General features: G+C 34.7%; 1 protein-coding gene across 2 annotated transcripts in view; it reads left to right on the forward strand.

The window, feature by feature from the left end:
• STXBP5L (syntaxin binding protein 5L) overlaps positions 1-26,260 on the forward strand; it is a 336,789-nt gene that overhangs the window by 196,908 nt on the left and 113,621 nt on the right. For both annotated transcript variants that reach the window (XM_065942856.1, XM_065942857.1), the window contains exons 12-17: positions 182-329; positions 1,465-1,532; positions 6,425-6,465; positions 15,935-16,152; positions 17,901-18,070; positions 18,766-18,891. In XM_065942856.1, coding sequence (XP_065798928.1) covers positions 182-329; positions 1,465-1,532; positions 6,425-6,465; positions 15,935-16,152; positions 17,901-18,070; positions 18,766-18,891 — 771 coding nt within the window. The remainder of the gene's footprint in view (positions 1-181; positions 330-1,464; positions 1,533-6,424; positions 6,466-15,934; positions 16,153-17,900; positions 18,071-18,765; positions 18,892-26,260) is intronic.

The raw sequence follows: 26,260 nt of genomic DNA on the forward strand, positions 1-26,260 counted from the left end.
ATATTTTTTTAAAGAGATTTCTTGTTCAGGTGATAATTGTTTATGATGCTTAAAAAACAATTATGTGAAATGTATCATCAATATTTAGAAGGTTTTAAGATTTGTTTTATATTAGTTATTTCATTTTTATATTAAGTTTTATATTACAAAATGATACTAATATATTGTCTTTATCTATTAGCTTTCCAATCTTTGAAAATCCATATCCCATGGACATTCATGAATCACCAGTTACGTGCACAGCATATTTTGCTGATTGCCCACCAGATTTGATTCTAGTGCTCTACTCTATAGGAGTCAAGCATAAAAAACAAGGATACAGTAATAAGGTAAAAGCAACAATTAGAAAAATATTTTCCTGTATTCATATCCACATCATATGATCATACTTTTTATTTTTTTTCCTATGGGAAGTCAGAAAATGACTTGAACTAAATTATTTTCAAGTCATAAGCTTGCACACTAAATAAGACAATTTCTGAAAGCCAGATTATCTAAATGCTACATAGCTTTAAGTCTACGATAATATAAATTTCTTATATATTAAGTATACAATTATATACTAAGATATACTTACCTATCACGTATGTATATTTATATACTAAGTATGTGTGTGCTGAGTCACTTCAGTCTTGTCTAACTCTTTGTAACCCTATGGACTGTGGCCTGCCAAGCTCCTCTGTTTTGGGGGACTCTCCAGGCTAGAATACTGGAGTGGGTTGCCATTCCCTTCTCCAGAGGGTCCTCCTGACCCAGGGATCGAACCCATGTCTCATGCGGCTTCTGCCTTGCAGGCGAATTCTTTACCACTGAGCTACCAGGGAAGTCTATACTAAGAATATGTTTAAACTAACATATGGTTGAGTAATAGGATGTTACTTTAGATTATTTTAGGTGAAAGACTATGGTTTTAAGAAATTCAAGTCAAATCTCTCTAGTTGTTTCTTATCAATCAGTGGTTAATAAGACATAATTATCAAGTTAATTGTTAAATATAACAAAATGGAATTCCAGGAAGTTATTTAACTACAGGATTGAAATGCCTACAATTTTAAGAGACCCCCCATTATAATTTCTGTTATTTGTACAGGACTGTTCAGATGGACAACTCCAGGGGGCACAGTTTACATAGTGCTTTGTATTATTAAATGGCACCACAGCAGTTTGGGAGTACATAGCCTATGTGGAAAATATAGCAACACTGTATTTGTATGGTTAAAAATGCTTATTTGCATTTTTGGATGAATGGTAATATTTATTGAAATCTATGTTCTTAAAGGATATTAAGTTATGCACTTGGAATTGTTCAATGAAAGAATTAAAAAATAGCTACAAATTTCATTCTTCATAACTTAACAGCTATTTTAAGTGAAACTTTTATTTTAATATTTTTATTTTAAATTTCTAAGTCCTTTAAATTAAAAAAATAAAAGCTTATAATTTCTTCCTGTGTAATCTATTTAGGAGTGGCCAATCAGTGGAGGAGCTTGGAATCTTGGTACACAAACATATCCAGAAATCATTATTACTGGGTAAGTGGTTGTGATTTATAAGTTTGTCAACTTATCATCAAAAATATTTCATTGAATATTCACACTTTTCCATAATTCTGCTCTAGTAATGCTGACAGTTTAAATAAAAATATAAGACACAGCTTCTGTCCAAAGATTGTAACCTTTATAGAAGAGTCAAACCATTGAAAAACATAGATATATAGCAATAAATAAGTATAGACTATAAGACCAGATGAAGGTCAAAGATAGAAAAATCATGAAAAATTAGTCAATGAAGAGTTTTTGTAGAATTCATAGACTATTAGCCTTGGAAAGGTATGGGAATCACTGCTCTGTATCCCCATTAGGTGGTTATTTAAAGTATACTTCAAAACTTACAGCACCAGAAATGTTATTACTTCCTATAGCAGTCCACTTCATGCTCTAATATTAGGAATAAAAATAGAAACATAGCAACACACAAGATAAGATTTAAAAGATAATAAGGGACTCTGTTTGGGGATATAGAATAGATTTAATTTTCCCTATTCTTCCCACTAAGTACAACTAAACCCCCTGGATATTATGTATTTAAAAATACAATATGATTGAAAAAGATGAAGAGACGTCACACTGTCTAGGGCCCCAAAAACCCAAGGAATGACATGGAGGTGAGTTTCCTGTCTTTTGTTTTTGTCTCATATATCCAAGAATTGGAACTAAAAGCTGGCAACCTGGAACTTCCAGTGGGCACAAACCTGAAAGGCCCAACAAAAGCTAGCTCTCTCTAGCCAACAAGATGAGGAAAGGGGCAGCCTATCAAGAAAAAAAGTTTTAGAAAATAATCTTTCTACTGCAGCTAACCACCACAGGAAAAAACTGTGGCCCCCACCCCAGCCCATTTCATCTAAGATTGAGTGGGGAGGCTGGACTTCTACCCTCATCAGGCCACAACAGTTTCCCTCAGCTTACCCCAGCTCAGTCTCTGAGACTGAGCATAGGTCTGAGTAGTGAGCCGGGACTTTTAACTCTGCTGAGTGGTAATGAAACTCATCACCTGTGGTGACAGAGATCATATGGGGAGACAGAATCCCCAGCACTGCCCAGCAGTAATGAGGAGCCATATACCCTCCCCTTTTTGTGTCAGTAGAAGTCCACTGGGGAAGGAGAAAAGAACAGGACTGAAAAAGTTCATAAGGAAATAATGATGAAAACGTCCTAAATTTGGCAAAAGACATGAACTGAGAGATTGCAGAAGGTGGGTGAGTCACAAGAAGTCCGCAAGATACACGATAGTCAAAATACTGAAAACTAAATTCCAAGGGGAAAAAATCTTGAAACCAGCAAAAGAGAAATGACACTTTTACCAACAAGGCAAAACTAATTTGAATGAAGGCAGATTTCCCACTAGAAAACATGGAGGCTAGAGGAAACCTGAATCTTTCAAGTGCAGAAAGAAAAGAACTGGCAACTTAGAATCCTATACCCAGCAAAAATATCTTCTAGAAATTAGAAATTAATACATTCTAAGATGAAGGAAACTAAGAATTTGTCTATATCAGACCTATCAAAAAGAATCCCAAAAGGAAGCTCTCTAAACAGAAAGCAAATGATAAAAGAAGGAACCTTGGATTATGAGGAAGGAAGGAAGCCCATGGTAAGTAAAAATCTGGGCAAATACAATAGGCTTTCTTCTTGCTTTTGAGTTTTTAAAATTATATTTGATGATTGAAGAAATTATGGTTTGATAATATTGTTAATACTATGGTTTGATTATATTGTTTGATGTGGTTCTACATATGTATAGAGGAAATACTTAAGGCAATTATAAATGGGCAAGGGTAAACTGATATAAAGAAAGATAAAGTTTTTATGTGCTAAGTTGCTTCAGTCATGTCCAACTGTGTGTGACACCTATGAACTGTTAGGCTCCTCTACTAGGCTCCTCTGTCTTTGGGTTCTCCAGGCATGAATACTGGAGTAGGTTGTCATGCCTTCCTACAGGAGATCTTCCCAAACCAGGTATCAAACCTGCATCTCTTACATCTCCTGCCTTTACAGGCAGGTTCTTTACCACTAGCATCCCTACTTACCTTAAAATGGTAGTATGATAACATCAGTAGACTATGATAAGTTAAATTAATGTACAATGCAGTGCCTAATGCAACCCTGTTTAAAAAAAAAAAAAAAACTGGGCTAAGAGATATACTCAAAACATTATTGACTCATAAAAATGGATGTACTAAATAATTCAAATAGCCCATAGGAAAGAAGGTGAAAAAAACAGTGACAATAGAAGAGGAAAAAACAAAAGAAAAAAAAAAGAGTGTTATTATTGAAATTTTAAGGCTTAAATGTAAATGGTCTAAATACATTAGTTCAAATGCACTGATTGGCAGAGTGGATTAAAAAATATAACCAAACTGCATGCCATTAACAATACACTCACTTCAAATATAATAGTATCACCAGGTTAAGAGAAAAAGGACAGAAAAATACTTCATAAAAGAGTCAGTGGAGAGTGACATCAGCAAGATGTCAAAATAAGTAACCCCAGACCTTGTTCTCCCACAGATACACAGATTTAACAACAATATATGGTCTAAAACAATATATGGTCTAAAACCCTTTACGAAAACTCTAGAAACCAGTTAGAAAATCATAGTATCCCAGGGGAGCTCAAAGCCAGGAATAACCACTCTGAAATGGGTGAAAACAATCATTTTATTTCAGCTGTGTCAGCTCCCCCCACAAACTGGCACAGCTCATGTTCAAGGAAGAATTGAATAAGAAGGAAGTTATGGACTAGACTGTGCATCCAATGTTCTGCTTTTCAAGGGACTTCCAAAGAGACTAGTTTTTATTTCCCCTCAGTCAGAATACTGATGGAATCTGGATGTCCGGGTATCCACAGAAAATGACAGAGAGCTCAGTGGCTTGTTGAAATGCCAAGATACTTGCAGTACTACAGACATAATGGATGGAGCAAGAGTGTGCAAGCTCCTAAAAAAAAAACCAGCAAACCTCTATAGTTGGGAAATTATACACACAATCCCAGAGAAGATGCATCCCCACTGAAGGTTTGAGAGACCCCAAAGAGCTTGATGAAGGTCTTTCCCTGTATAAAACCAGTCATGGCTGTATTTTCAAATGCTAAATTCACAACATAAAATAACAAGGCACATAAAAAAAAAAAATAAGCAAACACAGCCTAATCAAAGGAACGAGATACATGTCTAGAAACTGACCCTAAAGAATTTTATATCTGTGATTACATGACAATTCAAAATAATTGTCTTAAAGAAACTCAGTGCATGACCAGAGAACACAGGCAGACAACTAAACAAAATAAGGAAAGTGATGCATGAGTGAAAATAAAATATTAACAGAGAGATAGAAACTATTAAAAAGAACCAGAAATAAATTTTTAAGTGAAACGATACAATGACTGAATTGAAGATTTTACTGGAGGGGATCAACAGCAGATTTAATCAGAAGAAAGAACCAGCAAATTTGAAGATATAAGAAATACTGAGTGAGAGGGATAAAAGTTAAAAGAATGGGACAGAGGAATTATTTGAAGAAATGTTGGCTAAAAACTTCTCAAATCTGAGGAAGTAAATGGACTTCCATATTCATTGAATATGATCAGAATACTCCAGTGAGGATAACCCAAAGAGGACAACACTGAGACACATTATGAACAAACTGTCAAAGACAAAGAAACAGTCTTAAAAGCAGCAACAGAAAAGCTACTCATTATGTGTATGAAAACTTACATGAGATTATCGTTGGATTTCTCAGTGGAAATGTTATAGGCTAGAGGGGAGTAGGATGATATATTTAAAGTGCATTAAGAATAAAAGAAAAACCAGTTATGAACACTGTATCTGGGAAATTGTACTTCAAAAATGAAGGAGAAATAAAGACCTTCCAAGATAAACAAAGGGCTTCCCTGATAGCTCAGTTGGTAAAGAATCTACCTGCAATGCAGGAGATCCTAGTTCGATTCCTGGGTCAGGAAGCTACCCTGGAGAAGGGAAAGGCTACCCACTCCAGTATTCTGGCCTGGAGAATTCCATGGACTGTATAGTCTATGGGGTCATGAAGAGTCTGACACAACTGAGAGACTTTCACTTTCACTAAGATAAACAAAAACATTTATTAGCAATATATTTTCCTTACAAGGATTGCTAAAGGGAGTCCTTTGAGTTGAAATGAATGAACACTAGACAACAAAATGAAAGCATATGAAAATATAAAGCTCTCTGGTAAAAGTAAATACATAGACAAAAACAGAATCCTGTAACACTGTAGTGGTGGTGAATCACTGTAAATTCAGGTGCTTTTTCTTTGTTTATTGAGATGATAATGGTTTTTCTTTTTCAATCTGACAGTATAATGAAATATATATGGTGATTGATTTTTTTTTTTTTTTGTGATTGATTTTTAAGAATGTTTAACTGGCATCGCATTTCTGGGATAAACCACACTTAGTTTTATGCTATATTATGCTTATGCTTTTTAAATTAGATTTGCTAATATTTTGTTGACAGTTTTTTTCCTTACATCTATGCTCAAGGGATATTAGTCTGTCATTTTCTTTTCTTGCCATGTTTTTTCCTGGCTTTGGTGTCAGTATAAACCTGACCTCATGAAATGTGTTGGGAAGTATTCTGTACTCTGTGGCTCAGTGGTAGAGTCTGCATGCAGTGCAGGAGACCTGAATGTGATCCCTGGGTGGAGAAGATTCCCTGGAGAAAGGATAGGCTACCCACTCCAGTATTCTTGCCTGGAGAATCCCATGGACAGAGGAGCCTGTTGGGCTACAGTCTATGGGGGTCACTAATAGTAATTCAAGTTTTTATACAGTTCGAACAATTATGATTTTTTAATTGACCATACTTAATGCTAATTTATTTCTTATCTAGGCATGCAGATGGATCAATCAAGTTTTGGGATGCATCTGCAAGTAAGTTTTACATTTTTCCTTCTATTATAGAAAAAAAAACTTGGTTAGTATTTACTCATAGCCATTTACCACTTTTTAGTTTGGACAGTTAACATTTTAGATACATATTTAGCATACACGTATCGTTGTGTTACCAAAATGTATTTCCTGTAATACTAAATCAGTTTAAAGTATTATTTCTACTGTACTTTTTTTCTATGATGTAGGCAGAACTGAAATCACTCTTTATTAGCAACCTATTATAAGAGGTAAGGTATGCTGAAAAAATGTACCAAATTATTCATATGTCAAAGTAACTCTGCTCAAGGAATTTCCTTCACTTCTTCACTCTGTGGTCTTGGAAAAGTGCTTTTGTCCTACTAGTCTTTATTTTCCTTTGCTGCTTGTCTACCAAGTGCCTGAGAATCAAAAGAAATAATTTGATAAATGTAAATTTTCTTTTGAAATCTTGAGAATTACATAATTTAAGGACAAAAAGTAATCTGCTCAATATTTAAGACTTGATTATACCCATACATACCCTTCAGAAAATTTATAGGGCAAACAATATGATAAGAACTCTAAATGTAGTACAACCCAAGTTCTATTTGATGTTGGAAATGGGAGATTTATTTGAACCAGTTAGATTCAGAAATGTATTTTGATGGGGTAACATTTAGTGTGAATTTTGGAAGATAAGATTTTGATAGGACTAGGAGGAGAGAATAAGTGAGTAAGGTCTCTTAACTTTGTGAGGATGAGTAATCATCAAGATGGAGATAACTCTTCGGAAATAAGAATACAGGAGAGTTCTGGAGGTTTGGGTTTTGTTGGAACACCAGGAAATTCAAGTAAAAATGTCCATCAGTTAGGAAGAACAGTCAAGAATGGTATATAATGAAGAAGCAGCACTAAAGTGATACCTGAAGGTATAGAAGTAAACTGAGAAAGACTGTGATAAACAGAAAAGCAGGGGAAGAAAGATGAATATTAATGACAGTCTTAGTCTGCAAGCTCGAGTCCTTTAGCAGTGGAACAAAACATCAACAAAGGAAAATTATTAAAAGATTTAAAACCATGAATTCTGAGGCCCCTTTCTGATCTGTTGATCAAGTAGAAATTCCAAAGGATGACGGTTTTTTATTTTGATGAACCTTTTCATGTAAATCTGAATTTGTTCCATGAACACAATTAATTGCACAGTGATATCTTTGCTCATTTCATACCACCTCAAAGTTACTCCTTATCTTTTAAAATATGAGAAGTAAATGTAAACCTAATGACTTAAATGCATGCCACCCTGAAAGCATACATGATAATATTTTAGAAAGTTAACTTCTAAATAAAGTATTTTATTATACTCAGAACATATATTGTAAAAGTTTGCAGCATGTTTAATATTTTTACTGTAATCCATTATGACAGCATATCTTCAAATCAGTGTATGTTATTGGAGAAATATCAGCGTGCCAGTTTTGTGGGATAGGGTCCAGTACAGGAAATGAAGTTATATTTAATTTGAATAGATATGTGTACTGTTGACCCTTGAATAACATGGGGGTCAGTCAGATTGGCTGTACCAACCCTCTACATAGTCAACTCTCTACCCATAACTTACATTGGGGCATAATTTATAGTTGGCCCTCACTTACATTGTTCCTCTGTATCTACGATTCAGCATCTGAGGATTCAGTCATCCTCGGATTGTATAGTACTATAGTATTTACTACTGAAAATAATCTGAGAATAAGTGGAGCCATGCATTTCAAACCTGAATTATTCAAGGATCAGCTGTATTCATCTTCAGCTGCTGAGATGGAAAGGAGAGATAAGAAAGCCTTCCTCAGTGATCAATGCAAAGAGAGGAAAACAATAGAATGGGAAAGACTAGAGATCTCCTCAAGAAACTTAGAGATACCAAGGGAATATTTCATGCAAAGATGGGCATAATAAATGACAAAAATGGCATGGACCTAACAGAAGCAGAAGCTATTAAGAAGAGGTGGCAACAATACACAGAAGAACTGTACAAAAAAGATCTTTATGACCCAGATAACCATGATGATGTGATCACTCACCTAGAACCAGACATCCTGGAGTGAGAAGTCAAGTAGGCTTTATGAAGCATCACTACAAACAAAGTAGATGGAGATAATGGAATTCCAACTGAGCTATTTAAAATTCTAAAGATAATGCTATGAAAATGCTGCACTCAATATGCCAACAAATTTGGAAAACTAAGCAGTGGCCCCAGGACTGGAAAAGGTCAGTTTTCATTCCAATCCCAAAGAAAGGCAATGCGAAAGAATGTTCAAACTATGATACAATTGCACTCATTTTACACACTAGCAAAGTAATACTCAAAATTCTCAGAGTCAGGCTTCAACACTAAGTGAACCATGAACTTCCAGATGTTTAAGCTGGATTTAGAAAAGGCAGAGGAACCAGAGATCAAATTGCCAACATCTGTTGGAGCATAGAAAAAGCGTGAAATTGTAGAAAAACATGTACTTCTGTGTCATTGACTACTCTGAAGCCTTTGACTGTGTGGATCACAACAAACTGTGGAAAATTCTTCAAGAGATGGGAATACCAGACCACCTTACCTGCCTCCTGAAAAATCTGTATACAGGTCAAGAAGCATCAGTTAGAATCGGACATGCAACAACCGACTGGTTCCAAATTGGGAAAGGAGTACGTTAAAGGCTGTATATTGTCACTGTGCTTATTTAACTTATATGCAGAGTACATCGCGCAAAGTGCCAGACTGTATGAAGCACAAGCTGGAATAAAGATTGTGATTGAAATATCAATAACCTCAGATATACAGATGATACCACCCTTATGAGAGAAAATGAAGAGAAACTAAAAAGCATCTTGATGAAGGTGAAAGAGAAAATTGAAAAAGCTCACTTAAAACTCAACATTCAAAAAACCAAGACCATGGCATCCGGTCCCATTACTTCATGGCAAACGGATGGGAAAACAATGGAAACAGTGACAGACTTTATTTTCTTGGGCCCCAAATCACTGCAGATGGTGACTACAGCCATGAAATTAAAAGATACTTGCTCCTTGGAAGAAAAGCTATGACAAAACAAGATAGCATATTAAACAGCAGAGACATTTCTGACAAAGGTCCATCTAGTCAAAGCTATGGTTTTTCCAGTAGTTATGTGTGGATGTGAGAGTGGGACTATAAGAAGTATGAGCACCAAAGAATTGATGCTTTTGAACTGTGGTGTTGGAGAAGACTCTTGAGAGTCCATTGGACAGCAAGGAGATCAGTCAATCCTAAAGGAAATCAATCCTTAATATTCACTGGAAGGACATACTGAAGCTCAAATACTTTGGCCACCTGATCCTAAGAGCTGACTCACTAAAAAAGACCCTGTTGTTGGGAAAGATTGAAGGCAGGAGGAGAAGGGGATGACAGAGGGATGAGATGGTTGGATGGCATACCAACTCAATGGACATGAATTTGAGCCAGCTCCAGGAGATGGTAATGGACAGGGAGGCATGCTGTGCTGTAGTCCATGGGGTTGCAAAGAGTTGAACATGACTGACTGACTGAACACAGCAAATTACCACAAGTTAGCAGTTTAAAACAATACCCATATATTGCTTCACAGTTTCTGTGTCATGACTCTGGGTCAGATTTTTTGGGTTCTTTGCTCAGGTCTGCTGCTGCTGCTAAGTCACTTCAGTCGTGTTGAACTCTGCGACCCCATAGACGACAGCCCACCAGGCTCCCCTGTCCCTAAGATTCTACAGGCAAGAATCTGGAGTGGGGTTGCCATGTCCTTCTCCAATGCATGAAAGTGAAAAGTGAAAGTGAAGTTCCTCAGTCGTGTCTGACTCTTAGCGACCCCATGGACCACAGCCTACCAGGCTCCTCTGTCCATGGGATTTTCCAGGCAAGGGTACTGGAGTGGGGTGCCATTGCCTTCTCTGTTGCTTGGGTCTAAGAGACTGAAATTGAGGTGTTGGCTAATCTGCAGCTCAGAGTTCTCTTCCAAGCTCATGTAATTGTTGGCGGAATTCATTTTCTTGCAATTTTAAAACTCATGTCCAAAACAATCAATTTCACCTTTTTCTCATGTGCACACACAATATTCTCCAGAAAAGATCACATCCTGGGCCATTAATCTAGCCTTGGTAAATTTAAAAAAAATGAAATCATTCCAGTCATCTTTTCTGACCACAATGCAGTAAGATTAGGTCTCAATTACAGGAAAAAAAAAAAAAAAACTATTAAAAATTCAAACATATGGAGGCTAAACAACATGCTTCTGAATATCCAACAAATCAGAGAAGAAATCAAAAAAGAAATTAAATATGCATAGAAATGAATGAAAATGAAAACACAACAACCCAAAACCTATGGGACACTGTAAAAGCAGTGCTAAGGGGAAGGTCCATAGCATTACAGGCTTACCTCAAGAAACAAGAAAAAAAGTCAAATAAATAACCTAACTCTACACCTAAAACAACTAGAGAAGGAAGAAATGAAGAACCCCAGGGTTAGTAGAAGGAAAGAAATCTTAAAAATTAGGGCAGAAATAAATGCAAAAGAAACAAAAGAGATCATAGCAAAAATCAACAAAGCAAAAAGCTGGTTTTCTGAAAAGATAAACAAAATTGACAAACTGTTAGCAAGACTCATCAAGAAACAAAGGGGGAAGAACCAAAGCAACAAAATTAGAAGTGAAAATGGAGAGATCACAACAAACAACACTGAAATACAAAGGATCATAAGAGACTACTACCAGAAGCTCTATGCCAATAAAATGGACAACTTGGAAGAAATGGACATCTTAGAAAAGTATAACTTTCCAAAACTGAAGCAGAAAGAAATAGAAGATCTTAACAGATCCATCACAAGCAAGGAAATCAAAACTGTAATCAGAAATCTTTCAGCAAACAAAAGCCCAGGACCAGATGGCTTCACAGCTGAATGCTACCAAAAATTTAGAGAAGAGCTAACAACTCTCTTACTCAAACTCTTCCAGAAAATTGCAGATGAAGGTAAACTTCCAAACTCATTCTATGAGGCCACCATAACCCTAATTCCAAAACCAGACAAAGATGCCACAAAAAAAAGAAAACTACAGGCCAATATCACTAATTAACATAGATGCAGAAATCCTTAACAAAATTCTAGCAAACAGAATCCAACAACACATTAAAAAGATCATACATCATGACCAAGTGGGCTTTATCCCAGGAATGCAAGGATTCTTTAATATCCACAAATCAATCAATGTAATACACCACATTAACAAATTGAAAGATAAAAACCATATGATTATCTCAATAGATGCAGAAAAAGCCTTTGACAAAATTCAACATCCATTTATGATTAAAACTCTCCTGAAAGCAGTAATAGAAGAACATACCTCAACATAATAAAAGCTATATGTGACAAACCCACAGCAAACATTATCCTCAATGGTGAAAAATTAAAAGCATTTCCCCTAAAATCAGGAACAAGACAAGGGTTGCCCACTCTCACCACTACTATTCAACATAGTTTTGGAAGTTTGGGCCACAGCAATCAGAGCAGAAAGAGAAGTCAAAGGATTCCAGATAGGAAAAGAAGAAGTGAAACTCTCGCTGTTTGCAGATGACATGATCCTCTACATAGAAAACCCTAAAGACTCTACCAGAAAATTACTACAGCTAATCAATGAATATGTAAAGTTGTAGGATATAAAATTAACACACAGAAATCCCTTGCATTCCTATACACTAACAATGAGAAAACAGAAAGAGAAATTAAGGAAAAATACCATTCACCATTGCAACAAAATGAATAAAATACTTAAGAGTATATCTACCTAAAGAAACAAAAGACCTATACACAGAAAACTATAAAACACTGATGAAGGAAATCAAAGAGGACACAAGTAGATGGAGAAACATACCGTGTTCATGGATTGGAAAAATTAATATTGTGAAAATGAGTATATTACCCAAAGCAATCTATAGATTCAGTGCAATCCCTATCAAGCTACCAATGGTATTCTTCACAGAACTAGAACAAATAATTTCACAATTTGTATGGAAATACAAAAAACCTTGAATAGCCAAAGTAATCTTAAGAAAGAAGAATGGAACTGGAGGAATCACCCTGCCTGACTTCAGGCTCTACTACAAAGCCGCAGTCATCAAGACAGTATGGTACTGGCACAAAGACAGAAATATAGATCAATGGAACAAAATAGAAAGCCCAGAGATAAATCCACGTACCTATGGACACCTTATCTTCGACAAAGGGGGCAAGAATATACAATGGAAAAAAGACAACCTCTTTAACAAGTGGTGCTGGGAAAACTGGTCAACCACTTGTAAAAGAATGAAACTAGAACACTTTCTAACACCATACACAAAAATAAACTCAAAATGGATTAAAGGTCTAAATGTAAGACCAGAAACTATAAAACTCCTAGAGGAGAACATAGGCAAAACACTCTCCTATATAAATCACAGCAGGATCCTCTATGACCCACCTCCCAGAATATTGGAAATAAAGCAAAAATAAACAAGTGGGACCTAATGAAACTTAAAAGCTTTTGCATGACAAAGGAAACTATAAGCAAGGTGAAAAGACAACCTTCAGATTGGGAGAAAATAATAGCAAATGAAGAAACAGACAAAGGATTAATCTCAAAAATATACAAGCAACTCCTGAAGCTCAATTCCAGAAAAATAAATGACCCAATCAAAAAATGGCCCAAAGAACTAAACAGACATTTCTCCAAAGAAGACATACAGATGGCTAACAAACACATGAAAAGATGCTCAACATCACTCATTATCAGAGAAATGCAAATCAAAACCACAATGAGGTACCATTACACGCCAGTCAGGATGGCTGCTATCCAAAAGTCTACAAGCAATAAATGCTGGAGAGGGTGTGGAGAAAAGGGAACCCTCTTTCACTGTTGGTGGGAATGCAAACTAGTACAGCCACTATGGAGAACAGTGTGGAGATTCCTTAAAAAACTGGAAATAGAACTGCCATATGACCTAGCAATCCCACTCCTGGGCATACACACTGAGGAAACCAGATCTGAAAGAGACACGTGTACCCCAATGTTCATCACAGCACTGTTTATAATAGCCAGGACATGGAAGCAACCTAGATGCCCATCAGCAGACGAATGAATAAGAAAGCTATGTTACATATACACAATGGAATATTACTCAACCATTAAAAAGAATTATTTGAGTCAGTTCTAATGAGATGGATGAAACTGGAGCCCATTATACACAATGAAGTAAGCCAGAAAGAAAAACACCAATACAGTATACTAACACATATATGTGGAATTTAGAAAGATGGTAACGATAACCCTATATGCAAGACAGAAAAAGAGACACAGATGTATAGAACAGACTTTTGGACTCTATGGGAGAAGGTGAGGGTGGGATGTTTCGAGAGGACAGCATCGAGACATGTATATTATCAAGTGTGAAACAGATCGCCAGTCCAGGTTGGATGCATGAGACAAGTGCTCGGGCCTGGAGCACTGGGATGACCCCCAGGGATGGGATGGGAAGGGAGGTGGAAGGGGGGTTCAGGATGGGGAACACATGTAAATCCATGGCTGATTCATGTCAATGTATGGCAAAAACCACTACAATAGTGTAAAGTAATTAGCCTCCAACTAATAAAAATAATTGGGAAAAATAAATAAATAAATAAAACTCATATGATTTGTTTCTTCAAAGGAGTATGTCTCTAACTTCAGGGAGGGCCTCAGTCCCTCTTTTAAAGGGCTCACCAGATTCTGTTGGGCCTACTAAGGATAATCTCTATTGGTTAACTCAAAGTCAAATCATTATGTCTGTAGTATTCTTTTATTATTTCCATGTCATATCAAGCTTACAGAAAAATCACAAAAATGTACTATGAAGTGTGTATAGCCTTCAGCAAGATTACCCAAATTTCAGTGTATACATGTGTTCCCTTCACCCACTCTTCTACCATAAGCATGCTGTCACTCTAGCACTTGCTTGCTTGCACCCTTTCTCTTTTGCCTCCATTTTCTTACACACATACACACATGAACATATACATGTACATAGCTTTTTGTAACCATTTGAGAGTAAGCTACAAATATGATGTTCTTAACAGTACATGCCCCCCTAAATACTTCAGTGTGTATTTCTTATAAACAAGGGCACTCTTTTATGTTATGAAATCATAGTTATCAAAATCAGGAGTTTAATATTAATATAATACTACTATCTAACTTCCAGATCTTACTCACTTTAGCCAATTGTTCCAATAATATTCTCATTTAGTAAAATAAAAGCTCAGATTATTTGTTGGATTGTAGTAGTCTATCTTTTGACTTTTCTTTAGTCTGGAATGGCTAAGTATTTCATCATTGGCATTTTTAGTTCAGGCCAGTTCTTTTGTAGAATCTCTTTCATTTTGAGTCTGACTAATGTTTCTCATGATTGTTTCAGATTGTGCACATTTGGCAGGAACTCCCAGATTTTTAGAAATTTTCTCAAGAATTCTTTGCAGGATCAGAGATCTTAACATTGTGGAACTATCATCCAGTTCTAAAATGGAAATAATATTCCTCCAAATAAATATTCCTGAAAACAATTCACAGACCAGACTTTTTAGAAATTATAACTGAATGTTTCCTAACACAGAGCCACTCAGAAATGGCCCTTCTAAAATAATGTAGATCATTCCCAATATTTCTAACTGGTAAATTACAAGTATTTCTCATCTGAAGGAATGTCTAAAAATTTGTTGAGAGGAATAAACTCTTGAATAGCATCAACCTTTCATCCAACAATGAAAAGGGAAAACAATGAAAAAAGATGTATGGAAAGAGTAACTGGAAACTTACATCACCATCTGTAAAATAGACAGCCAAGGGGAATTTGCTGTATGCCCAGGAAACTCAGCCAGGAGCTCTGCATCAACCTAGAGGGGTGGGATGGGGAGGGAGATGGGAGGGAAATTCAAAAGGGAGGGGATATATGTATACCTATGGCTGATTCATGTTGAGGTTTGATAGAAAACAACAAAATTCTGTAAAGCAATTATACTTCAATTAAATTTTTTTTTTTAAAAAAAAAGGACTTCTCAATCTTGGGAAAGAAGTAGATTCAGTAATTTCATTATAAACTTTCTGAACTCAAGTGTTTTATCAATAAACAAGGATATAAATACTTCACGGGACTCTTCTGAGGAACACATGAGACAGTGCACACTAAGTCCTGCACATTCCTTGGTATACAGTATATGTTCAATACATGTTTATTTTTTCCCTATAGTCTTCCTCCAGCTAAACGGTACAGATATGAGAGCATGACTGAATAATTCCTTGTTAAAATATAGTTAATTTTGCTTACTTTGATTTTAATTTTTGTGATGTAACAGATATATTGAAAAAACTTCAACAAATGAAAGAATTAAATGCAAATTAGAAGATAACTATGATTCAATATCTTATAGTAACTTTGCAGATGCTATACAAGCTAAAAACTTCAAAAGTATTTGAAAAACAGAAGGTAGGAGAAGGAAAACAAACATGTGAGATTGTAGAGGAAGACCCATATGCCATTCAGATGATCTACTGGTGTCCAGAGAGCAGAATATTCTGTGTATCAGGAGTCTCTGCATATGTCATAATTTATAAATTCAGCAGACATGAAATTACAACAGAAATAGTGGTAAGTCATTTAAAAATTAACTTTTACACTTCAAGTTATTAAAAGGAATCAATTATCATAGATTTTGACTAGTGCTTGGTATGGTTTTAAGCCATCAAGAGTACAGTACATAGTCAGTTATCCAATTCATAGGATTTTTAACTGTTTTTGTTACTATGTTAAAAAATAATTTGGTTTAAAATGACAAAATCAGCTATCAAAATTTAGTATTATTAAATAGGATAGACTATGCCTATAGGTTTTATATACACAGTCATTGATTTATTTTATGTATAAATGTCAAATTAATGCAAGCTTTGTTCTATATCTTTATTAAATTTTTTAGGTTGTCCCTTTTGTCAATTAACTGCCATAAATGACTATCAACTGCAGTAAGATTACTTTGAATGATCTTTTAATAGCAACATTTTTTATAGGGTGGAAATAATTATGGGGCTGCCTTACCTAATATTAAGTTTTAATCATAATGAAATAGTTTAATTGTTCAAAATAATGATGCTCTTAAGGGATAAGTTAAGTCTAAATAAAGGCACCTGTGTATAATGGGTCTTCTCTACCCACTCCATTTTATAAGAAAATAAAGATTTTCTATTAAAGGCCTAAATATAACTGCTTTTACCTTAGTGAATAAAATTACACATTGCTCTTGGCGTATAGTAGTAGTTAAATTCCAGGCATTTGAGTCAGATAACCCTAGCTTTTAATTCTGGCTTCACCAGTGAATACCTGTGTGACTAAACAAGTCACAAGACCCCATTAGTCAGTAGTATAGTCCAGCTTCATCACTCATATAATTTCCTGTGTAAATAAAATAGAAAAATAGAGAGTAGTGATAAACTATAAATTGTAATGCCATTTTCATAGGGTTTTGTGATATTATGTAAAGTCAGAGTATCTAAGTGTAGTAAGCACTTGATAATTGTTAATGCCACCAGAGGATTTAAGTGTTAAGATAATTATGAAAATAATTTGGATAATATTGCTGTATTCACTACTCCATAATTTCATTTTTTGTAAGCAATTGTTTTCAATGTCAAAAATGCTTATTTTTATAATGAAAGACAATGTTTGTGTTATAAAATTGATGTTTTTGAAGCATTGACTGTAGTCATAAGGTAATTTTTAAACATTCTTAGCTTAAAAGAAAAGGTTTTGGATCACCTTTTTTTCCAATTTAAATTATCATATTTTTTTCATTAAGCAATTCTGACCAAGCTAATGAAATTATATAAGAGCTAAACTAATAAACAAAATATGGAATTTATTTTGGAAAATTATACTGAATTAATTCAAAGTCAAGATTGAATTAATTTTTTTAAAGCTAAAAAGTTTTGTACAAATAACAATTTGTGTGTTGTGTGTATGTAAATACACATACACATCCAATTTAGTTTATTTCACTGGACTAACCAGACCAATTTCTCCTTTTATTTTATCATATGTGGAATTGTAATTTATACTTTATCTTAAGAAATATTTATTATATAGAAAATTTATCTCCACTGGTAGGTATTTTTCTTATAATTCTAAAGAATTAAAAACATTTTACATTTTTTGTGAATGCCACTGAATATTTTATGTAATTTACTATTTAATTCAGTTTAGGGTATCTTTAGTATGAATTGAAATTGAACTAGTTAATCTGAACAAATAATAATTACCAAAAAATGCCAGATATTTTAATATTATCATTATTATTATCATGACAACCTAGACTAAATCAAAAACTTGATTTTTCTTTTTTTAAGTCATTAGAGGTACGACTGCAGTATGATATTGAAGATATTATTACCCCAGAACCAGAAACAAGTCCTCCATTTCCAGATCTTTCATCCCAGCTTCCTTCAAGGAGTCTTTCTGGAAGCACCAACACTGTGGCTAGTGAAGGAGTAACAAAGGACAGTATCCCATGCCTCAAGTAAGAGTTGCTGCCAAGTTTTAAAACAACTTTACATGTTAATTGTGTGATTCTTTGAAACTTGCCAAATGAAATTATCCTCTTTTATTAAGCTGTTGTTAAGTGGTCTACATTCCACCAAGAGGTACCTTGGTCATTTGGGGGACTATCTATGAAAAGAGCCCAGTATTTTTATTCTTCATTACTAATTAATACATTTTCTTCCCTGAAGAACCCTAAAGAAAACATAGCTTTGATAGAGAAGGCTGCAGGTGAGGTGGAGCAAATTTAGAGAGCAAGAACAGGAATTCAGGTTTTGAGTATGTTGAACACAAGTTGGGTTGTAGATTAATGGTCATAGTTCTTACTGTCATGTATTGTAACTTACCCATATGTAACAAATATTGTGTAAGAAAAATAATTAAATAATAAAAATAATTTAAAATACTACTATCAAAAGAGAAAAAAGAACTCATGAAGTCCAGTGAAGTTCTATATCTTGACTGACTGAAAAGCTACTTCAAGGAAAGGTTAAGACATGACAAGTGGCTTGGTGTATTTTGAGAAAGCTAGAAGATACTGTTTACTTGCATAATGTCCTCAGTGCCTGGTATTGTATATTTCTGTAGGAAGATTATTGTTATGAGTTCTGAAAATCAGCATGAGCATATGTATTTGAACTGTATATGATGCAATTATCTTTTCTGTTTTTCTAGTGTTAAGACACGACCAGTGCGGATGCCTCCAGGATATCAAGCAGAACTTGTTATTCAGTTGGTGTGGGTGGATGGTGAACCTCCACAACAGATTACTAGCCTTGCTGTGAGCTCAGCGTATGGAATGTAAGTAGTTAAACATTCTTTCTAATTTGTATAATTTATCTAATATGTTTGATACATTGAATGTTTCTTTTAAAATACTTAAGTCCTAAAAGTGGAAAGAAACCCTTGCCTGGATTTTTATTAGGTTGGAAATTGTATAAGAAAATAGTAATTTAAACATAAATTGTGGTTAAATGTTCTTTCTTGATGTCAAACTTGTAATAATATCTCTCTGCACTTTTAGTGTTAGGAGGCTATTAAGATATCATCACACTCATACATTTTTATTTGTTTTGTGTTTTCTATCCTTTCACTCTTTGTGTTTCATTTTGGATACTTTCTTCTGACTTATCTTTAAAAGTTCACCAGTTCTTCAGTGGTATCTAATCTAATGGTAGATTCACCCATGGAGTTAAATTTCAGTTCTCTCTTAGCTCTAGACCTTCCACTTGGTTCTTTTTAAAGTTTTCTGTTATCTTCCTAAATTATCACTCTTCTATTTCCTTGAACATGTTGAATATAGTTACTTTAAATATGTGTTTGACAGGGAGCTCAACCCGGTGCTCTGTAATAATGTAGAGGGGCAGGATGGGGTTAGAGACATATGTATACTTATGGCTGATTCAGGTTGTTGTATGGCAGAAACCAACACTACATTGTGAAGCAATTATCCTCCAATTTTTAAAAAATGTGTTTGATAACTAGCTTATTATTTGTCTTGGGTTTGGGTCACATATTGTCATCATATCTTAGGTTTGCCTTTTGGTTTTGTTTTATTTGAACATTATATACTACTATATATGTGTGTGTGTGTGTGTATCTCTATTATAGAGATAACTTGAGGTTCTAAATGATGTTTTCATCCTCCAGAAAGTATGAAGCTTAGTCTGACTGACTAAGCTAATAGGCAGTATAGAAAGCTCAGACAGGATAATTCAATCAGACATCCTATCTTTGAAAGTTGGATTGTATTTCCTTTAAGCACTAATTTAGTTCTAATTAATTCTTATTCCTAGTTTGTACCCTGCATAGACATTGTATCAAATTCTGCTCCCGTCAGCAGTGTTTGAGGATACCTGATTCCTTACAACCTTTCTAACAGCAGTGTATAACCAACATCATTTTGTTAAGTAAAAGGAAGTTTATTATTATAATATTAGCACTTTGCTTGTATCTTAAATGAAACTGAACATCTATTTTTCTCTAGTGACATTTCTGTGTATATTCTTTGTCTGTTTTTTTTTTTTTTTTTTTTGCAGAGTTATCATTTTTTTTGTAGATTTGTGAAAAATGTTTATGTAGTAAGGAAGTTAGCTTTCTCTGTGATGAAACCTACAGATATTTTTCTTGGTTTTGTTTATGACTTTGATTAGGATTTTTATTTCAAGCAAAAATTTTAAAAATATTTAAATAATTCTGTTTCTTTCTTTTCTGGCTCTGGGTTTTGTGTCATTCTTAGAAAGCCTTTCTCACCTCAAGATCATGAAGAATACTGTCTTATATATTTATTCCTTTAATATATTTAGGCCTTTATCCAGAGTTTATTTTGGTGTGAGACATGAAATAGGAATTATTTTATTTCTTACCTGATGACTAAGAGTTATGCCAATACCACTTGCTGAATATTTCATCCTTCCCTTCTAAATTTGGAATCATCTTTTATCAAATTAATACATTTATATACATATATACACACATGCATTGGGCTTCCCAAGTGGTGCTACTGGTAAAGAACCCTCTTGACAATGCAGAAGACAAAGACACAGGTTCAAACTCTGGGTTGGGAAGATCCCCTGGAGAAGGGCATGGCAACCCACTCCAGTATTCTTGCCTGAAGAATCCCATGGACAGAGGAGCCTGACAGGTTACAGTCCAAAGGGTTGCAAAGAGTCAGACACAATTGAAACAACTTAGTACACATGCATATATATAGCTCTGTTTCTATATATCCAGTCTGCCCCTAAGCTAAGTCTCATGAACTCCAAGAGAACTTGAAGCCAGATGAAGGGGTAATGACCTGAAAACAATCTTGTGTTCTTAGAGGTTTCGGGGTATGTGTAAAAGATGTATGTGAATATAGATACTGGAAGTTTGCTCTTGACTGAAAAATCCTTTGATAGGAAATCTGGTAGGAACAGCTCAGGGATGAGGGGTGAAAGGAAGGTAGTGTGGGACAGCTATAATGCTATTTGTTTGATATGGCCAGAATATATGCTTATTCTCTAACCCACATGATTACTATGGAAGATGGCTGAGCTCAAACCATTTTCAGGGTTCCCTATTTGAGAGATTGACCTGCAAAAGCAAGGGGATGCCAAAATTAAGAGCTATGAAGGTATATTGCTAGTTCAGGCAAATTGCTGAAAGCTGTTAGAATAAATAAGTCAGAGAGCATGTTTCCCTTGTTTAGTAACTGGGGGTGGGGGTGACAGTCACTACAAAGCGTCTAAAGAGCCTATACTTGTATCAGAAAGCTTGGACACCTACCTCATAAACACTCTCAACTGCCAAAAAACTTCAGACGTCCATGTATTCTACCAAAGTTTTAAGATATAAGTAACAACAGTATTTATTTTCTTTCTGAGAACTTGTGAAAGAAAAAGTGACATACATCTCATCTTATGCGGCCAACATAATGATGTCAAAACTTGAAAAGGGATTGGATCAAGATGGCAGAGTAGAAGGGTTAGAGCTCACCTCTCCCCTGCAACAACTCAAAAATTTACCTACATGTGGAACAAGTCTCATGGAACTGGAAACTGACCAAAGTAGTCCTATACAACCAAGGTGCGAGAAAGATTTCCATGTAACTAGGTAGGATGGAAAAAAGTCAAAGGGTTGGGACTTCCACCTTGGGATCTGAAATGATGAAAAGATCTGCATGAATAGACACATCCCTTGGGGAGTAAGCAGGTCAAGTCACAGATTGGAAATCCCAGTCTTGGAGCCCTACATAAAGGAAACAAGCCCTCTTGGCTGCAAGGAGACTGGCTGCCAAAACTAAATCAAGAAGATACATAATTTGAACAGATTGATCATCAGAAGTGAAGTAGAATCTGTAGTAATAATAATAAAACACTCCCTGCAGAAGAAGTCCAGGACTGGATGGCTTTAATAGGGAATTCTAGCAAAATTACAAAGAAGAACTTGTTCCTGTCCTTCTCAAACTGTTCTAAAAAATTGAAGAGGAGGGGATGCTCCCAAACTCATTCTATGAAGCCACCATCACCCCAATACCAAAATCAGCCAAAAACACTATGAAACTAGAAAATCATAGGCCAATCTCTGTGATGAATATAGGTGCAAAAATCATCAACAAACTGTTAGCATACCTAACCTAACAATACATAAAAAGGATCAAGCACCATGATCAAGTTGAATTCATTCCAGAGTCATAGGATGGTTCAATATATACAACTCAGTCTGTACAATACACCACATTCACGAAAGGAAAGACAAAACCCACATGATCATCTCTATACAGAAAAAGCATTTGACAAAATTCAATATTCATCTATGATAAAAACTCTCAAAGTGGGTATAGAGGGAATATATGTCAATGACATAAAGCCCATTTATGACAAACCCATAGCCAGCATAATACTTAATGGTGAAAAGCTAAAAGCCTTCCCGTTAAATTCAGGAAGAAGACAAGGTTACCCACTCTCATCACTTCTGTTCAACATAGTATTGGAAGTCCTAGCCACGGCAATCAGATGAGAAATAAAAGGTATCCAGATTGAAAGGGGAGAGTTAAAACTGTCACTATTTACACCTGATATGATACTCTATATAAAGTATACACCCCAAAACTATTAGAACAAATGTATTCAGCTGGGTCATAGGATACAAGATTAATATACAGAAATTGGTTGCATTTGTATACACTAATAATGAAATATCAGAGAAAGTTAAAAAAAAATCTCTTTTAAAATTGCATCAAAAAATAAAATACCTAAGGACTAAACATAACCAAAGAGGTAAAATACCTAGATGCTGAAAGTATAAAACTTTGAGAAAGAAAATTGAAGATGATTCAGAGAAACAGAAAGATATTCTATGCTCTTGGATTGGAAGAATAAATATTTTTTAAATGACCATACTGCCCAGAACAGTCTACAGATTTAATGCAATCCCTATCAAAATATCTATGATATTCTTCAAAGAACTAAGATAAATAATCCTAAGATTTATATGGAACCAGAAGAGACCCATAATTGCCAAAGCAATTCTGAGGGGAGGAAAAAAGCAAAGCATAATGCTTCTGGTTTCTATACTATACTACAAAGCCACTGATCAACACAGTGTGGTATTAACTCAAAAACAGACATATAGAACAATGGAACACAATAGAGAGCCCAGAAATAAACCCATGCACTTGTGGGTTTATCTGTGACAAAGGAGGCAAGAATATACAAGAGGAAAAGTTTCTTCAACAAGTAGTGTTGGGAAAGCTGAACAGCTGCATGTAAAACAATGAAATAGAACATTCCTTCACACCACATACAAAAATAAACTTAACAAGTTTAAAATACCTAAATGTTAGTTTATGACACCATTAAATTCCTAGAAGTGAACATAGGCAAAACTTTCTTTGACATAAATTGTAGCAATGTTTTCTTTGTTTAGTTTCTCAAGGCAAAAGCTATAAAAGCAAATGTAAAAGCTTTTGCATAGCAAAGAGAACCAATGAAAGACAGCCTATGGAATGGGAGAAAATATTTGCATACTATGCCTCTGACAGAGGGTTAATATCCAAAATATGCAAACAGCTCATAAACTCAAAAAAAAAAAAAAAAAAGAATCCAATTTATAAAAATGGGAAGAAAATCTAAAAAGACATTTTTCCAAAGACGACATACAGATAGCTAACAGGCATATGAAAAAATGCTCAACACTGTTGATCATTAGAGAAATGCAAATCAAAACCACAATGAGGTAGCACCTCATTCTAGTCAGAATGCCTTTCATCAAAAAATCCACAAACTGATGTTGGAGGGGATATGGAGAAAAGAGAATTCTTTTACACTATTGGTGAAAATGTAAATTGGTGCAGTTGCTATTGAGAGTTGTATGGAGGTTTCTTAGAAAACTAAAAGTAGAACTACCATATGATCCAGCAACTCCACTTCTGGGAATGTATGCAGAAACAGTGAAAACTCTACTTTGTAAACATACTTGCACACCAGTATTGATAGCAGCACTGTTTACAATAGCCAAGACATGGAAGTAACTCAAATGCCTGTCAGTAGATGATTGACTTGAGAAGATGTGATACATATATACCATGGGATATTACTCAGCCATAAAAAAGAATGAATTATTGCCATTTGTAGCTATATGGATGGGCCTAGAGAATATTATGCTTAGTGAAATAAGTCAGAGAAAGACAAGTATTATATGATACCCCTAATGTTCTGGAATCTAAAAAAACAAATACAAATGAATCTATATACAAAAAAGACTCACATACATAGAAAGCAAATATATGGTCGCCAAAGGGTAGCGGGAAGAGGGAGGATCAAATTAGGAGAATGAGATTAACAAACCCAACTACTATACATAAAATAGATAAGCATCAAGGTTCTTGCTGTATACCACTTGGAATTATATACAGTATCTTAGAATAATCTATAATGGAATATAATCTACAAAAACCCAAATCACCATGCTGAAACTAATACAATATTGAAAAGTGACTATTCTTGAACCTAAAAGTGTTAAAACTTACAAAATAAAAACTTAAAAAGGGCATTAAGTGAAAATTATAAGTCCATATCATGCGTGATATGGCATGGCGTCCAGTCTCATCACTTCATGGCAAATAGATGAGGAAAAAGTGGGAGTGGTGACAGATTTTATTTTCATGGGCTCCCAAATCACTGTGGATGGTGACTGCAGCCATGAAATTAAAAGATGCTTGCTCCATGAAAGGAAAGCTATGACAGATCTAGACAGTATATTAAAAGCAGAGAGATTCCTTTGCCTACAAAGATCTGTATAGTCAAAGCTGTGGTTTTTCTAGTAGTCACATATGAATGCAAGAGTTGGACCATAAAGAAGGCTGAGCATGGAAGAATTGATGCTTTTGAATTGTGGTGTTGGAGAAGACTCTTGAGAGTCCCTTGGACAGCAAGGAGATCAAACCAGTCCAACCCTAAAGGAAATCAAGTCTGAATACTCATTGGAATGACTGATGGTGAAGCCCCAGTACTTTGGCCACCTGATGCAAAGAGCTGACTCATTGGAAAAGACCCTGATGCTGGAAAAGATTGAGGGCAAAAGGAAAAGAGGGCAGCAGAGGGTGGTATGGTTAGATAGTGTCATGGACTCAATGGACATGAGTTTGCAAAAACTCCAAGAGACAGTGAAGGACAGGGAAGCCTGACATGCTGCAGTCCATGGGGTCATGGGGTCACAAAGAGTCAGGGTAGACTTAGCAAATGAATAACGTTATTGTGTGTGAACATAGATACAAAAATCCCATTCAAACTATAAATAAAAATAGCAATAAAAATAACATGTTGTAATCAAGTTTGGTTTATACCAGGATTGTAAGGTTTGTCCAACATTTGAAATGAATCAGTGTAAATCATCACATTAATTAGATAATATAGAAAACTATAATGAAGCCATAATATGGAAAAACAAAAACATTTTCTAAAACTCAACATCTATTTATGATTTAAAAAGAAACAGCTAACTAAAACAAGAAGGAAATTTCTTTAATGTGATATATGGCAATAAATATTAATCATAAATATTAAAAGCTTTACCTCTGGAGTAAAAACAATACAAAGATGACTGCTATGACCATTTCTATTTTCATTGTACTGAGAAAGGAAAATAAATCAGTCATATGAATTAGAAACAAAGGAAATAGAAAAAATCATTTAGCAGATAAATTGTTAGAATTAGTAGTTGAGTTTAACAAGATTACTGAATATAAAGTCCAAGTAAAAGTAAATTATATGTCAATATTTTTTATATAAAATAGAAACAAATTATATAAAGATTTCATCTACAATAAAATAAAAATAATAAAATATCTAAGAGTAAATCTAATAAAAGCTGTTTAAGACTTTTACACAGAAAACTATAAAACAAGATAAATAAAGAACCTAAATCATGAAATGAAAAATTCAGTAATGGTGTAAAGATGACAGGCTTTTATCTATTGATTCATGGATTTACCAGTATAGCAATATAAATTTCAGCTGATTGTTTTCACTTCTAAAATGTATAGAGAAATGCAATGGGGCACAACTAGTTAAGACAGCATTAAAGAAAAACAGAATTAGAAGACTGCTGTACTTGAAAACAAGACTTATTAAATAAAACTGTATTAGTCATGACAGTGTTTTTATTGGTACAGGATAGACAAATAGAC

The sequence above is a fragment of the Muntiacus reevesi genome, chromosome 8, assembly GCF_963930625.1.
Source record: "Muntiacus reevesi chromosome 8, mMunRee1.1, whole genome shotgun sequence".
Classification (NCBI taxonomy): Eukaryota; Metazoa; Chordata; class Mammalia; order Artiodactyla; family Cervidae; genus Muntiacus; species Muntiacus reevesi.